The sequence below is a fragment of the Sminthopsis crassicaudata genome, chromosome 3 (assembly GCF_048593235.1).
Source record: "Sminthopsis crassicaudata isolate SCR6 chromosome 3, ASM4859323v1, whole genome shotgun sequence".
Lineage (NCBI taxonomy): Eukaryota > Metazoa > Chordata > Mammalia > Dasyuromorphia > Dasyuridae > Sminthopsis > Sminthopsis crassicaudata.
The window spans coordinates 188,652,002-188,670,403 of NC_133619.1; the positions used below are offsets into that span (position 1 = coordinate 188,652,002).

General features: G+C 32.6%; 1 protein-coding gene across 11 annotated transcripts in view; it reads left to right on the forward strand.

The window, feature by feature from the left end:
* ROBO2 (roundabout guidance receptor 2) overlaps positions 1-18,402 on the forward strand; it is a 632,113-nt gene that overhangs the window by 315,157 nt on the left and 298,554 nt on the right. For all 11 annotated transcript variants that reach the window (XM_074299770.1, XM_074299773.1, XM_074299779.1 and 8 more), the window contains exons 3-4: positions 14,403-14,560; positions 16,364-16,484. In XM_074299770.1, the coding sequence (XP_074155871.1) occupies positions 14,403-14,560; positions 16,364-16,484 (279 nt within the window). The remainder of the gene's footprint in view (positions 1-14,402; positions 14,561-16,363; positions 16,485-18,402) is intronic.

Sequence of the window (18,402 nt, forward strand, 5' to 3'; positions counted from 1 at the left end):
GCTTGACAGTATAAACCCAAGGTTTAGACAAAATTGAATTTACAGTTAAAGGGAAAGGTTCATTAAGAGTTAATTATATTGTTTAAGATGAAATATAATTCACTTTGTGATATGTCATCAAATTGAGTCCTTATCAGAAGAACTAATATAATAGATTTAATGTCATTCTGTTGAACAGACACCTATAAATTCTTTTTCTCACTTATAAAAAGTTAGCTTTGCTAATTTTGTCATTTGAAATGTTAAAAAGTATTTTTTCCTGTATATTTTATTTAGTATGTCCATTCCATAGAAAAAATGGTGTGAACTTTTAGCAAAATGCCAAAATAAACAGTTCAGGAAGCTTCACATGAAGATCAGCAAATATCACAGATTAAAAAATATCAAAGCCCTATAAAATATGGAAAAAATCCTTATACTAAGTCAGATCAGTATTGCCTAAAATTGAAAGCAATAAAGTGACTTATCCATGGTCATATAGTTAGCAAATGACAGAAGCAGAATAAACAAGTTTCAACCATTGAGATGGATCTTTCTATTCATTGGTGGAGATGAATTACCTGTCCTACATGAGTTTTTTCTTTCTTTTTTTTTTCTCCTTGAGGCAATTGGGATTAAGTGATTTGCTCCAAGTTACATAGCTAGGAACTATTAAGAGCCTGAGCTCAAATTTGAATTCAAGTGCTCTTGACGTCAGGGCTGGTTCTCTAGAACTGGAGAAAACTTCACTATCATCATTATTCTGAACTTTTCTAATTTCAAATCTTTTTGGTACTACCCACTCTGTGTTTCCATTCTAATTGGCTTGCTGTACCACTCCCACCTGTAATCTTGGCTCAAGAGTACTATGACTTAAATTCTCATTACAGTGAACGTGATGTGATCACCCCTGGCACCTGACACTGAGGGGAAATAACAAAACAAAAGCAAATGTTTCTAATCATTTCTTGAAGCTGGTATAAAAAAGCCAAATACTTTCCTTCTCACTCATTCAGTTAGACTATCATGGTGGTTGCAGCAGTTTAGGATCATAGAAAGGGAACCAAAGAAGAGAGCCAATTGTACTCACCAAATTTAAATACAATAGGCAATCAATAAAAGAATGTTGCCCCATCTACCCAACATGGTAGGGCATGCAACAGTATCTGTGTTAGGCAAATTCAATGTATTTAAAGCTAGGTTACCCATAGAAGTCAATGTCACTAGACTAAAGAATTTGGAGGAATTCAAGCAATAGATGTCTAGAAACTTAGGAAAGGAGTTTATTCAAGCAGCCAGTGGAATTGATAAACTTGTGTTTTAGGAAGATTAATTTGACAGCTAAAATATAGAAGGAATTGGGCTAGGTAGAAAATTTCGTCAAGGAGACCAATCAATAAGATCCTAATAGTCCAGACATGAAGTGGTGAGACTGGTTGTAATGTCAGAGAATTGTAAGTGATTGAATGTGGGAATGAGAGGTAAAAGAATTTTAAGTTCAATATAACACATAAGTTTTTAGTCTGGGTAAGTGGAAGGATGGTGGCCCAATCAACCATAAAAAAATTTAAGAAGAAGGAATTGGGGAAGAAAGATAAAAGAATTCCATTTTAGACATATTGAATATAAAATGTTTTTGGGTTATCTTATTCAGATATCTAAATGACAGCTTATGAGAATTTGGGAGAGGAATAGACAAATAGATCTAAGGGTCATCTACATACAGAGCTGATGAAATTGCCAAGAAAAATAGCATAGAGTGAGAAAAGAAGAGGGGATAGAATAAACCTTAGAGAATATCCCCTGTTAGTATATGTAATCTGGAAAAAAAAATCAGGCCAAGAAAGCAGAGAAAGAAATGGTCAAACGAATAATGGAGATAATGGAGAAACTGAGGCAAGATAGAGTTTAGAGAGTTTTTAATGTTTTATTTGGATTTCTGAGAGGGAAAGATTGTGCTGGGGGGCATGTTGCCCCCAAGGCAGATGTGCAAAATATCCAGCCACGAATGTGAGTTCTCAATGACATATATATCTTAGCTCAGATAGCTAAACAAAGGTGAGGGGGGGGAGGGATTGGAATCCAAACTCTGGTGAGCAGGAATCTCCAGGCAGGGACCATCAATCCAGTTCTGACAGGTTGGGGGCGGGGGTAGGACCATAAATTCTTACTAACTAGGAGTGTTAGGATTATTACAAGGTGCTAAGTCCCTGGAATCAATATAATTATCTAATTTAACATGGTTCAATATGATTGATCTGCTCCTACAAGGAGATGTTATGAGCCAGAACTTGAGACAAGGTTATGTACTTAGTTCATACCTTTAAAGGAGTTTGCTTATTGGTTCACACATTAGACTTTACACCTTAGAGAGCATATAAAAGGACAAGCCCACTAGAAGCTGGAGGAGATTCAGAGTCAGGAAGACAGAGAAGTGGTGGCAGGCTGTCCTGTGGAGAACACTGAAATCAAGATCTGGAAGACCTCCAGAAAACTTCCCCAAGTGAAGGAGATGAGATTTTGGAAGAGACAATAAAGGATTTGGACTTTAACTCCTGGCATTTGAGGTGATTATTGAAACTGAACTGAAGCCAAGGCTGCCTCCAGAAGCTCCCCAAGAAATCTGCTCCCAGAGATCAATTACTATTTAGAGAAAAGAATATTATATTTTGGCACCCAAACGTGGGACAAACAAGATTCTGATTTCAGTAGAAAAGTTTTTGATCCTGATCCAGTGGAAAAGACTCTCTGACCCAGAAATTAGGGTGATTACAACAAGGAAATTTTTTTAAAGAGCCAAAATAGAATTTTAGCTAAAATGGGGCAGATTTTCAGAAAACAGCCTGCTTTTCCAGTTCAAGGAAGATGTGTTGAAAACTTGGTCAGATTGATAAAAAATCAAGGTTTAATTATAATCTGGAAGGAAATCACTGAACTTTTAAAAACTGTAAAGTACACATCTCCTTAGTTCTCTAAGGAAAAAGAAATGAATCCAGATGAGTGGAAATTAGTAGGAGAGCAACTAGGTGAATACTACAATTCCAATCCAAACTCAATTTCCAAAGATACACATCATACATACAATTTAATATAAGTAGCTTTAAGAAATTATATAAGTGTTAGACTAAGGAAAAAGAAGAAAGAGCAGAAGGGGGAGGTGCCAAATAAACTAGGTGAAAAGGACAAAGAATCACATAAAAATTCACAGCAGGAGAAATTACATCATTTTCAATCCCCTGACCTACTTCCCTCAATGAACACTTCCTGGGTGGAGGGAGAAGGAGGAGGGGGAGGCAGTAATGCAATCAGAACCATCTATTAAGTAGCCTATGACAAGATTAGAAAAAGCATTGGTTAAGGGAAAAAATGAAGGAGAGGATATATCTGATTTTATAGATGCATATACTGTGATTGAAGAGCTTGACTCTTCAGGTAAAAAAAGGAGAAGATACACTCCTTTTGATTTGGTTAAAATTAAGGATTTGAAAAAAGGTTGCATTCTTTACATCATCTTATGTTAAGATGTTACTAGATAATTTGGCTTACAAAATCCTAACCCCTGGACTGGAAATCCATAGCAAGGACATATTAAGAACCTGGACAAAACTTGTTGTGGCTTTTGGAGTGTCATGAATTATGTAGGATTCAAGTCAGACACAATAGGCAAACAGGAGTTAACACACTATTCACTTCTGACTAACTAGCAGGTTAAGGTCAGTATGGAGAGAATTCAGAACAGATTAATTATCCCATAACAATGTATGAACAAATTTCTAAGGCTGCAATAAAAGCTTGAGGTTCTCTTGCTGGACAGAAAGATAGAGGTGAAGCCTTCACAAAAATACAGCAAGGTCCCAATGAACCTTCTGCAGATTTTGTGGGACATTTGCAAACTGCTGTTACAAGAACTATTGGAGAGAATGCAGCTACAGAAATAATGACTAGACATTTGGCTAAGGAAAATGCCAATAAGGTTTGCAGAAGAATTATATGGGGACAACACAAAGATGCTCCTTTAGAGGAGATTATAAGACGCTGTGCTACAGTGGCACAAAGACAGGGTCCAACTTGGCAAAGAACTTCTAGAGAAAATCGTCAATGTTTTTAATGTGGAAAACTTGGACACCTAAGAACTCAGCATAGATATGGAGATAGAGTGAGAAGACAGGCTGAGAGAAGACCTAAAACTCTATGTCCAAAATGCCACAAAGGCCTCCACTGGGCCTCACAATGTAGATTGACCCAGGGAAATGAGAGGTGAGGCCCAGCTCCAAGATCTCAATGAAAAGATAGGTGGGACATGATGGCAACTGAATTTACACCCAGAGAGTATTTAGACGGTCAGGACTCTGATGTGATCAATCAGCCAAAAAGTAATCACGTGGCAGAAAGGGATTACATGATCAACCAACAGAAAAACAATCATATGGCAGATAGGGATTGCGATTGGGGAGAACAGAGGATTTTTAAACCAACAGGGCAGTCCAGTTCAAACAGCTCCTCTGTAATCACTAGGTGATGTGGAGAGACCCAGACAGTGGTTAATGGAAGAGACCAGATAGATTAACTGCTTGAGGGAGAGGGTTTGCTTGTATTTCTTCAAATGGAGAAGGAATCAAATGGGTGCCAATAAGTCGTATTCACCTTGCCCATCAGAGAGAGACAGAAAAGGAGAAAAAACCTCAAAACAAAGGAGAAGATCTAAGAAACATCTGACACTGAAAGAGCGTGGCTGATGATAAAGACTGTTGCAGGACTTGAAAACCATCAGGAATCATTGGATTCCCTAACACAAGATAAGATTGTTGCAGGATTTGAAAACCAGCAGGGATCATTGGGTTCCTTGAAATGAAAAACTGTTGACAAGATTATTGTAGGACTTCAAAACTTGCAGGAATTATTGGATTCTTGGCACATGAACTAATGGACAATGGATTCCTTTTGGACTATTTCTAGGACTTATGGATATGTTCCTCATGTGTTATGTTACTATGTGCTTATGTAATTTATGTAATTATGTGTAATACCTCCAATATTGATGGACCATTTCAAGTGAGCCCCTTCAGAAACCTTCTAATCTGATTTAATATCCCATTTCCTTTGATGTTTTCATCTCTCTTTGAGAAGTCGGGGAGGGTGTGACCACCTCCTTTTTATGATGTTTTCATTTATTTTTTGAGCAGTCAGGGAAGAAGTGATCACCTTTTCTTTGAGAATTCAGGAGGTTATGACCACTCTATGTTCTAAATCAAAAGAAAGGGGGAGATGTTAGGATTCTTACAAGGTGCAAGTCACTGGAATCAATATAATTATCTAATTTAGCATGGTTCAATATGATTGATCTGATCATACAAGAAAATGTTATGGGCCAGAACTTGAGACAAAGTAATGTACTTAATTCATACCTTTAAAGGAGTTTGCTTATTGGTTCACACATTAGACTTTACACCTTTAGAGAGCATATAAAAGGACAAGCCCACTGGAAGCTTGAGGAGATTCAGAGTCAGGAAGACAGAGAAGTAGTGGCAAGCTGTCTTGTGGAGAACACTGAGACCAAGATCTAGAAGGCCTCCAGAAAACTAGCTGAGCCCCAATTGAAGGAGATGAGATTTTGGGAGAGACAATAAAGGATTTGGACTTTAATTCCTGGCTGCATTTGAGATGATTATTGAAACTGAACTGAAGCCAATGTTGCCTCCAGAAATTGCCCAAGAAATCTGCTCCCAGAGAATGAATACAATTTAGAGAACAGAATATTACATGGGAGTTAAGGAGGTGTTCATAGAGCCAGGAAGTCTGAAACTTATTATAAACAATGCCAATTAGGTATCTGAGAAAGGACATCTTGAGTTTTACCTTTTGGAATGCCAGATTTCCACAGCTCTAATTACCTCAGTTCTAATAAACAGAAAAGGGGGCTGCAATCAGGGAAACTGAGGCAGAACAATTTAGGGAAACTGGGGAGAACATTTAGAGAAACTGAGGCAAGACAATTAGGGGAGACTGTAGCACAACAAGAGGAGTAGAACTAAGAAAGAGCAGTGCTACACAAACCTAGATGCAGAGGAATCAAGATATCAAAGATATAAAGAAGGTTGAAAAGGGTTGAGTATTGAAAAAATGCTATTATTTGTCAATTAAGAGATCATATGTAAAGATCAATTTTCCTTAAAAAAGGGAAGTTAGTCTACAAAGAATAAAGAAGAGAGTGCTAGGAAAAGAAGTAGAGTCACTGTTTTTAGATGACCTTCTCAAGTTTAGCCATAAAAAAGAGAAGAGATATGAGAGACTTGGGTATGTTTGGAGGTCATATGGAAGAAAGCAAGACAGGAAACAATTAAAGCCTGAGAGAGTGGCAATAATATAGCAAGCAATTACTGGAGAAGATGCCATGGAATGGGATCACTTGTGCATTCAGAAAGCTTATATTGGCATAAAGAAAGGCCACTTGTTAATGTGAAACAGGAGTAAAGAAGGTAATATTGGTAGAAGACATCTGAGTGCTGAAAGAAGAGAAAGAAGTGTCCATAAGTTCCAAAGAATTTTTCCATCATTGAGTCACCAGGATATGATAGAAAGGGCAGCCAGTAGTGAAAAGAGGAGCCATGGAAACTGTATTATTGGAAGATAACCAAGTCACTTTGAAATCAACAAAATTAAGGGAATGAGAATAGAAATGTTTAAGATGGAATTAATTTCTTTACCTATATTCTTTCAGAGATCAAATTAAAAGATTTGGAAATCTATAGAGGTGAGATTTGGGTAAGGGAATGAGATAAATTAGAATAAATGCTCAGGCTATAGGTAATGGAGAATGGAGTTTGAATAATGGAAAGTTAGGGGTTCAGAATCCCTTGCAGTGAGGTATAATGGGTTGGAAGTTAAAACACTGAGGAAAGTTTCACTTAGGATAAGAATTGATTCTAGTATGGCTACAAATAGCTACAGATTATTACTGCCATGAGAGAGTTGCAATAATTAACTTTGCATTTTCTTACATATAACTCCTCTATGTTCTCTAGGTATGGTAATTCTAGGTTTCTTAAGCTTATTAGAGACAGAACAAAAACAAAAAAGAAAAAACAAATACAAAAAAAACAAACAAACAAAAAACTAAGTTAAATGGTTAGCCTCTGATCCTAAGCATCTGTGGAACTTTAAGCAAATACTTAAAAACCTTTAATCTCTCTGGTCTCAGTTTCTTCATTGAGAAAATAAAAGATTGAGTTAGATGGCTACTGATATACTGATATACCTTTTATATACCTAAATTCAATGAGTAGATACTTCCTTCTAGTCTAGAATTCTAATATTATATTTATATGTACTTACATACATATATGTACACATATAATGTAGCATATACATATATGAAATAGTAGCTTCAGACTGAATAAGTTACTTAACTCTGATTGCCTCATATAAAATTTCAACAAAAATAGAAATAAAGTAACTTCAAGCTTCAAACAAATATTTTCATTTAAGGAGAAATTTTATTTTGCCTGCAACTTTGATAAAATTGTGGATTATTCCTAATAGTTTTTTAATTGATTCTCTAAGTATACCATCATATCATCTCCAAAGAGTAATAATTTGGTTTCCTCATTACCTAGTCTAATTCCTTTAATCTCTTTTTCTTCTCTTATTGCCAAAGCTAATATTTCTAATACAATATGGAATAGTAATGGTGATACTGTGCAACTTTGTTTCACCCCTGATCTTATTGTGAATGGTTCCACTTTATCCCCATTACATATGATGCTTGCGGATGATTTTAAATAGATACTACTGACTATTTTTAAGGAAAAGTCCATTTGTTCCTATACTCTCTAGTGTTTTTTAATAGGAATGGATGTTGGATTTTATCAAAAGCTTTATCTGCATCTATTGAGATAACTATACTATAATCTTTTTGCTAATATTTTATTTAGATTTTTCCATCAATATTCATTAGGAAGATTGGTTTATAATTTTCTTACTCTGTTTTCATCCTACCTGGTTTAGATATCAGTACTATCCCTGTGTCATAAAAGGAATTTGGTAGGAGTCCATCTTTCCCTATTATTTCAAATACTTTATATAATATAGGAGTTAAATATTCTCTAAATTTCTGGTAGAATTCACATGCAAATCCATCTGTCCCTAGAGAATTTTTATTAGGGAGTTGATTAATAGCTTATTCCATTTCCTTTACTAAAATGGGACTGTTTAATCAATTTACTTCTTCCTCTGTTAATGTGGGCAAGCTACATTTTTTAACGTATTCATCTATTTCTTTTAGGTTATCAAATTGATTGGCATAAAGTTGGGCACAATAACTTCTAATTATTATTCTAATTTCCACTTTACTGGTGAAATGTTCTCACTTTTCATTTTTGAGACTAACAATTTCATTTTCTTCTTTACTTTTTCTAATCAAATTAACTAAAGGTTTATCTATTTTTTCATAAAAGTCACTCAGTTTTATTTATTAATTCAGTTTTTTTTTTACTTTTGATTTTATTAATCTCTCCTTTTACTTTTAGAATTTCAAGTTTGGTATTCGATTGAAGATATTTAATTTGCTCTTTATATAGCTTTTGTAGTTGCAAGCCCAATTCTTCTCTTTCTCTATTTTATGGAAGTAAATATCTAGAAATATAAAATTTATCCTTATTATTGCTTTGGCAGCATTCGACAAATTTTGGAATGTTGTTCCATTGTTGTCATTCTCTTGGATCTAATTATTAATTGTGTCTAGAATTTGCTGTTTTACCCATTTATTCTTTAGGATGAGATAGTTTCCAATAACTTTTCTGTTCTATGTTTTTGTTCTATTTTCCCCTGGCCCTTTATTGAATGTAATTTTTATTGCATGGTGATCTGAAAAAAATGCATTTACTATTTCTGCCTTTCTGCATTTGATTTTGAGGTCTTTATGTCCTGATATATTGCTAATTTTTGTATAGGTTCTGTGAACTTTTGAGAAGAAAGAGTACTCCTTTCTGTCTCCATTCAATTTTCTCCAAAGATCTATTATATCTAACTTTTCTAGTATTTTATTTACCTCTTTATCTTCTTTCTTATTTATTTTGTAGTTTGATATTACTAGTTCTGAGAGAGCAAGATTGAGATCTCCCACTATTACAATTTTGTTGTCTATTTCTTCTTGCAGATCTCTTAACTTCTCCTTTAGGAATTTCCATGCTATACCATTTGGTGCATGTATGTTTAGTATTTATACTGTTTCATTCTCTATGGTGCCCTTTAGCAAGATATAGTTTCCTTCCTTATTTATTTTAATTAGATCAATTTTTTTTGTTTGATCTGAGATCAGGACGGCTACCCCTCCTTTTTTTACTTCAACAGAAGCATAATAAATTCTGCTCCAGCCTTTTACCTTGACTCTGTATGTATCACTCTGGTTTAAATATGTTTCTTGTAAATTGTAGGATTCTGGCTTTTGATTCAGCCTGCTAACTGCTTTCGCTTTAGAGGAGAGTTTATTCCATTCACATTTATGGTTAAAACTACTAATTCTGTATTTCCTGCCAACTTATTAACCACAAATTATATTTTTCTCTTTCCTTTTCCCCTTTCCCTCCTTTCAGTATTTTACTTATGAGCACCACTTGCTTCAAGCAGTACTTCCCCTTTAGAGTCCCTCCCCCTTTCTTATACCTTTTACCTACTATTTCTGTTTTTCCTACCCTTTTAGCCTACCCTTTCCCTTTTCCCCTTTCCCTTCTCATTTTTTCTATAATGTGAGAGAAAATTTTCTGTGAAACCTAATATGTTTAATATTTTTTTCTTTGAGCCAAATCTGTTAAGTGTTAAGATTCACACCATATTTACCCCCTCCCTCAATGATAGTAGGCTTTCTTTGCCTTTTCCTGAGATGTAATTTCCCCTATTTTACCTCCACTTTTCTCCTTTTCCAGTATAATCCCCTTTCCACCTCTAACTTCTTTTTAAAATTATTACAGTGAAATTAAATTATACATTTACTCTCCATGTATACACATAACAGAATTACAGTTTATAAGAATTCTTTTCTTTTCACCTTTTCATGCTTCTCTTGAGTTCTATATTTGGAGATTAAATTTTTTTTTTTAGCTATGGTCTTTTCTTCAGAAATAAATGGAATCCACCTGTTTCCATCTTCTTCCCTGAAAGAAAATTCTCATTTTAATGAGATAGTTTGTTTCTGGCTCCATTCCAAGTTCCTTTGCTTTTCAGAATATCAGATTACAGGGCTTATGATCTTTTAAGGTGGAAGTTTCTAGGTCCTGGGTAATCCTTATGGTGGATCCTTGTTATTTGAACTTTTTTTTTTTCTGGCTGCTTGTAATATTTTTTCCTTGGTCTGATGGTTTAATTTAGCCATAATATTCCTTGAATTTTTAATTTTGGGTTCTTTTTCAGGAGATGTTTCATGAATTCTTTCAATGGCTATTTTCCCTTTTGATTTTATGACATCCCAGCCGTTCTCTTTGATAATTTCCTAAAAAAAGAGTATCTAGGCTCTTTGTTCATCATGGTTTTCAGGAAGTTCTATATGTTTTGTCATAGATCAAGATTAAAAACATTCAAATAACTTTTTTTTTTATCATAAAAGATTAAAGGAGTCATGGATATGTTTGACAATGCTTCTTTTGTATTATTTCTATAAATATTTTTCTATATTATTTTTATATTCTATATTCTTTCTATAAAAGGTCATTCTAATTCCTTTTATCTGATATATTTGAATACTTTCCAATAATGGGACCCTATTTAATGATATTCATTTGGGAGAAACTGTGAAAGAAAAGACAACATACAAGGAGGAAATTGATCACTGGGTATTGCATTTTGGTCCCAGAGATTCATTTTCCTTAAATTTGTTTTGCTTTATTCATTACAAAAACAGAATGCTCTAAATATGAACACAAGCTCATAGAACAAGAAGGGTTCATTCAGTTCTATCATGATTTCATCTATGCTCTGACACATAAAATGCCACAGAAATATTCTGTGCATTACAATTGACTTACTCTTTTATCCTCATTTTAAAATTAATACATAGAGGTTGTTTTCCTGACATAGCTTATTCAGTACATAATAATGTGTTTTTTTTAATAATGTAAAAGCATATGTTTCAATGCCTGAAGGAACTCTGTAGATTATGTAGTCCAACAAACCCATTTTATAAATGCAAAAACATGTTAATAATTAATCCTCTAAGTCACTCCCCAAAATGGCATTGGACTGAATAAGAATGGTTAGATTAAAATTTAAATATTCTTTTAATTCAAACCTTTTAGCTTAATCCACTATATTTTCCTTGCTTTTTATATCTGGAATTAAATGTATGTTATAAATGAATTTTAAACAAAAAAAATTAAATTTAACTTTTAATAAAATAAGAAATTTATATGAAATTGACAGAAACACTTTGAAAATAATGAGTGATATACAAAGGTCAGCATTTAATAGTGCTCAGCTATAACTTCTAGATGAATTTCAAGTTTATCTTTACCTAGCTGCCATCAGCAACAATTTATAAGTGATTATTATGGCCAGAATGCTACACTACTTATGAATGGTATCAAGATAAGAAAAAAAATTGGCCTCTACCCTCAAGGCATTTGCAGGCTAACAGGACCATTCATTGTGTGTGTGTGTGTGTGTGTGCCCGTGTGCACACCCGTGTTTTGGATGTGCCTAATCAAAGATATTTTAAATCTGTTAGAAATGCTATGTCCTTTTTCAGGAACTTCAAGATGTTGATTGTGAGGAACAACTTGTTATCTACCACTAGTGACTGTTTGAGGAACATGAGAAGATCAGATGAATGAATAAATGAATGAATGCTAAAACTTTTATTAACATATGTTAATATGCCAAGCCTGGTGCCAAGTGAGACATAACAAGTAAAAGCAAAAAAGAAATCCCCTGCCCTCAAAGAGTTTAAGAAAACCAATTTGAAATAGTTAAGAAAGTAGGGAGGTGGGGAGAAAGAAGGAAGAACAACTATAGTAGTATCTTTTCCAAATGACTGAAAAATTATTTAAAGTCCTGATTCTAGAGAACATAAAGCAAAATCTAACCTATTTATCCTCAAGGTGCCAGTAATACAGTCTTGGGTTCTTCTGGAGTATAAAATTACAGAGACAAGACACTATACAAAGTATTGGAGAAGTTCAAACTTAGTTTACTTGTCATATTCATGGCTGACATCTTTGTTTGACATCTAAGTTTGGTTAGTGTAAGAGTATTTTTGTATTAACATTTCCTAGAAGATTTGATTATTCTTATTGCAATTTTAAATTAATATTTTTAATTTGTCTATCTATATGTATTTATTTGGGGTTTTGGTTTTCTAAATATTCTGAAATAAAGAATGATATGAAGAGATAAATAAAAGCAAATCTATAAAAATCATGCAAGTAACAGACTATTTTATGAATTATAAATTATAAAATGGTTGGATTATTATCCATCACCTACTTCAAGGACAACTGGTCTGCAAGCATGAAATTATTATGGAGGTTGGGTTTCTTGGTTTCATTTGCGAATGGGAATCTTTTTTTTTTTTTCTGTAATTGTCATAAACATATGTTGTTGCTAAATGTTAGCAATCCATGCCTTACATCTTATTATACTGCTGTAGTTTTCTATGTTATTTGTTTCTGTGTTCTATGTTTCTATGTTATTTGTTTTTATCTTTGTTTTCTAAGTCAAAGAATACTATTTTCAGTAATTTGTATTGTTGTGTTCAATATTGGATTATACATGAGAATGATTTGCATTAATTATTAGTAGCTTTTGATTTGCTTTTTGGCAATTTTTTCTTAGGAAACAAATTCTAAAGATAGCTTCCACTTGCCAGATGTGCTATTTTGGAATAATTTGGGTCTCTGCCAAAATACTATTTATTGCCAATCTCAGCTATTACAGGAGTACTCATCATCCTGTTAGCATGTTTTTATACTTTTTTTTTGTTTGTTTTTAGCATTGTATGAATAAGTAGCTGTTCAGGTATTAGAATACAAATTAATTACCAAAGTATTAAGGATTTACCTGATAGAAGAAAACACATTATAACCCCTAAACATTTAACATTTCACATTTAAGTGTACTTAATTCCTCAATTAATTCAGAAGTGAATTTTCATAGATATGTCATATATTCTTTCCTAGAAATTGAGAGGACAGAAAATAAGTATTTTTGAATATTAAACTTTAAGATATTTTATTAGTAGAAAAAGCAGTAGATTAATTTTTATAGTAGATTTATACAATGAGAAAGACCAATTTGAATTGAAATTTTCTTGATTATTTCTTCAATGGGAAACCATTTCTAATTATTCAAATAGTTATGCCTTTATTAAAGATATGTAGGAGAAAGGCAAGAAGAGGAAAACTCTAAAATTTTCAGTTGTCTTTCTGTAGTGAATATTTATTGATTTGGAGAATGTCAATTAATTAACCCAGAGAGTTATATCAATGAATGTGGCTTATAGTGGTTGAACATGATTATTGGACTCTGAAGGCCTAATTTTTTTAACCTAATTTACCAGAGTGTAATTTACTTTCTAAACTAGCTCTTTGTTAAGTTTTGGTTTTTATCTATCATGAATGCCTCTCTCATTTCTTTATTCATTGGAATATCAAATTTTTCAAGCTACAAGAATATTAACAAATGGGGAAAACATGTTATGACATTAGAAATATCAGCTTGACTACCTTTCAAATTTGTTCATTTTAAATTTTAGATCTCTTTTAAATTTTGCCTAATAAAATTGAGAATCTTCAATCCAGTAAGAAATGAAGAATTTCTCCAGACAGTTTACCCATTCAGAAGCAAAAAAATAAAATAAATAAATAAAATAAAATAAACACACACACACACACACACACACACACACACACACGCATACACACACAAAACAACTACAACAAGAACAAAAATTCCTGAAATGATATAGGTAACATTTCGAGAGTCAGGCATGTCAGAGTTTCAGAGGTTATAACTGAGGTCCAATTCTCCTTAATGAAAACAAGGAAATATCAGCCTGACAAAACTGTTATAAAGGATAACTCTCCATTGCATCTCATGCTATCCAGATGTCACATAGCAAGTGGAATTACAAAATGGATGAAAATGAAGACCTATGTATGTCAATGCTAGCATGTTAAAATGATAAAATTTCTCTATCTTAAGAAATTTATTGAAAATACCAGAAAGGTCCCTCATAAAAAGCTCTTGCTTTTTGCCTCCACTCCTGTCTCTAAAACATCCTTAAGTTGTTTTCCAGAGTCTTTCCCTCCTTATGTTAACAACTTAAACAATTATTTGCCAACAATAATCACCTGGAAAGTAAATTAACATTTTACTTATATTTCAAAATATGTAATCACTTCCAATGAGATTTTTTAAAAGTCATTTTCTTTTCTCAGTATTAAGAGATGACTTCCGGCAAAATCCCACCGATGTTGTTGTTGCAGCTGGAGAGCCTGCTATCTTGGAGTGCCAGCCTCCTCGAGGACATCCAGAGCCCACCATCTATTGGAAGAAAGACAAAATTCGAATTGATGACAGGGAAGAGAGAATAAATGTGAGTCAAATTGAAATAACAGTTTACAGCCAAGTATATGAAAATGTTATAAAGATAATTGTTTTATGCCCAAACTTAGTTCTAACAAATTAATAACATTTTATTATCTGTATAAAATGAACATAACTCCCCATATCCCTTTTAAATTTTCAATGGCAAATTGTTCAAAACTAATAAAATTTAAGAAATGTTTAAAAGTACGTGAATTGAAAAAAAATCATTAGAAAATTATTTGTTTTAGTCTGGAGCTGTTCTTTTGAAAGAATAGGGAGAATTTCAACTGGAAATTTTACTCTCTAATACAGATTAACAACTCATCTTTACAGTTGTAATTACACAGTACTTTATGATGTTAACATTTATCATAAAGATAATTTTAATCATTTTTTTTCTTAAATTTATTTTACCACATAAATTATTGTGGCATTTTTATGAGAATATATTAAAATAAAATGTTTCAAATAAACTTTAAAAAGTTTTGTTTTAACTACTTGGCTATTATGCTATTTTTGGCTTAGTTTTTATTTATTTATTTTTTATTTTTATACATGAGAAAAATCCATGTTGGTAAAATGGTTGACCAGACCCAAATCATTTGCTTTATTGAGCTGGCTCACCTGAAGATTTTCTGAAAACAATGTTATTTGGAGCACTATTTAATATAATTCTCTTTCTTTAACATGGAATTTTGCCTAACTTAACCTCTCCCTTTGATTGAATTTTGAGATAAATGTAAGCAGTCAGCCATTTCACTGGGCCTTCTATAATTATCTTTCATTTTTAATAGGTGGATTTTTCTCATGCATATGCTAATACCATATGACCAAATCAGATTCAGGAAGCATAAAGATAATAAAATTTATTATTCCTACTTTGGCTATCTACATTGATGGAATTCTCATTGCTAAAGGAAGTTTGGTTCCCAAAAAGTGTGGATGAATATAGAGAAAAACAGTTATCAATTATATATTGATTACTAAAATATTCATCGATAATATTTCCTAATAAATTATAGAATGTGTATATCAGCAGAGATGATATAGAGAAAATACTTCATGGCTTATAGAGAATATGAGTAATTGCAAAAATTGATAATAATGCTGAAGAATGGCTAGATGGGTAGGCAGAGAGCTTTTTCTAAGACATTTGAAGACAAATGAAAGATATATTTGGTAATGTTTTCCTTTGGTGTAATTCAAATGCATATTTTGAATTATTCCTGTTTCATATGAAGACTGGGCACTGAAAATTTGGACATCTCTGTTTCCCTACATATTTTATTAGAAAATCTACTTCATAGATCTTTGTATAAAGGATCCTCTTATTAAAACTAAGACTCAGGCCTCGCAAGAGTTTTTTGCCATTCTTAACATATGTCTGACTCCTCCATATTTGGTCTCTAAATGATTCCACTAGACTTGTGATGGAAAGAGCCATTCGCATCCAGCAGGAGAGTTATGGAGACTGATTGAATGAAAAAATAGTATTTTCACCTTTTGGGGGTTATTATTTGTTTGCTTTTTTTCCTTTCTTGTATTTTATTTGATTTTTCTTGCACAGCATGACAAATATGGAAATATGTTTAGAAAAATTGCTTATGTTTAACCTATATTGAGTTGGTTGCTGCCTGAAGAAGGGGAAAAGAGAGGGAGAGAGATTTGGAACACAAGATATTGCAAAGGTGAATGTTGAAAACTATCTTAGCATGTATTTAGAAAAATTAAAAGCTATTAAATATGCGTTTAATGATTGATTAAAAGTATTTAGCATATTTCTAAAACATGAATATTTTATTTAAAACAGATCCGTGGTGGGAAACTGATGATTTCCAACACTAGAAAGAGTGATGCAGGCATGTATACCTGTGTTGGTACAAACATGGTGGGAGAAAGAGACAGTGATCCAGCAGAAGTGACCGTCTTTGGTAAAGACATCTCTTAAAATTATTATTTTTGTTAGAGATTATAAATATTTAATCTAATAAAAAAAACTAGGGTTAGTTTGCAAATTATAAGAAAATATCATGGATTTTATGCAGCTTGAATAGTAAATAAATTAACAAATTAGGTATGATTATCCTGTTTTTTAATTTGCTTTGTGTTTCATATTTAATCTTAGATGCCTGATCAAAAGAACTTGAAACTTTAATAACCTGTATTATATTCTGTAAAATGTGCATTTATCATTTTTGGCCTACATGTTTATCACATATTTGAGAGAACAGTTGTTTTATTTTTTTGGAGGGGGGGGGGTGGAAAGAAGACTGACAATCTCAGCCTGTGTAACTGTGAGCAAATCATACAATTTTCCTTGTGATCATTTTCTTCATTTCTGAAATGAAGGAGTTTATCTGTCACTTGTTCTGAAATTTTATGATTTTATGCTTGGATTTTGGGTGTTTTTTGTTGATCATATTCTTTTAAATTTTACATCTAGCACAGGAGAAATATAAGAATGAAAAATCTAAGGAAATTATATATTGTTTATCTTTAGGAAAACAAAAAGATAAGGCATTTTCTTTTTGTATTTAATTTAAATATAATATGAACTTTTTACAACTATTTAGTACTTTATATGCTGTAGTTAAATAGAAATTTGCTTGTGTTCACAAGATACATTTTGACTTTTAAATTGTGAGGGCTTAATTAAGTATGAAAAACCAGACAATGATTCCTATTTATGATTAGGGATCTGTGACTGATAACACATCAAATAATTTTGAATTTTCCTAGTTGAGTCTTGGGTAATGTGTAGTAATTCTATTTCAGGTTTTTTTGAGGGATAATCATATGTAGAGATTAGAATTTAGGACCCAAAGTTCAGAATTCAGGTAACAATTTCAAAGAGGATAATTTAGAATTCATGTCAAGAAAAATAGGAGTGGAATGCTTAAAAAGGTCATCCACTTTGTCATCTTTCTGTCTTTACAGGTCTTCACAAACAAACAAACGTTATATCAGCACTTGTGTATTTTTTAGTGGGTAGTGTATGTGTGTGTGTGTGTGTGTGTGTGTGTGTGTGTGTGTGTGTGTATGTGCGCGCGCGCGCATGTGTGAATAAATTGGGCTCAGTTGCTTTGAGGTCTCTTCCAACTCACAAACTGTGCAATAATCTAATTGTGACAGGAACAGGAAGGAAAAATTAACTTTTGAAAGAGGAGAAATATGGAGAAATGGAAATAAAATGTTAGATAGAAGAGAGAGAGAATTAAAGTGATTTGGAAAACTGATAACATTTCCTCATAGTGGAGGTCAGTACCAAGAAATCTTGTTCAAGCCTCAGGGTGATTATACATGAAGAAAAGCAGCTTAACTATATAACATATCTTATAGCACAAATAATGAATTGGTAACCTTCATAAATTTTAATTTTTCTGCTTCAAAATAATGATTATGATTTTCAATGAAAGACATAAAAAGCGATTCTCCTGATGAGGATCTTCCTGATGAGACCACAATATTTTCCATTGCATAATTATAGAAGCCATATAGATACCTAAAGAAACACAATCCATGCTCCAAGGGATTGTGACATTGCTTGACTTAAGGATAGGAAAGAAATCCTTAAAAGTTGTTTTATTATTATTGACATATATATATATGTATATATATATATATATATATATATATATATATATATATATATATACATATATATATATATACAAAGAGTTAAGTTTATGAATATATAGAAGACATCATCAAGGCCCTCTTTTCAGGCACTTTGAAAACTTTTGAAAAAAGAGTAATATCTGGTAATATTCCTTTTGAATATTTAACAGTTTGGGGTCCAAAATGTCAAAATACTGGGATAAACAAAAGATTTAAAAGAAAATGTATAGT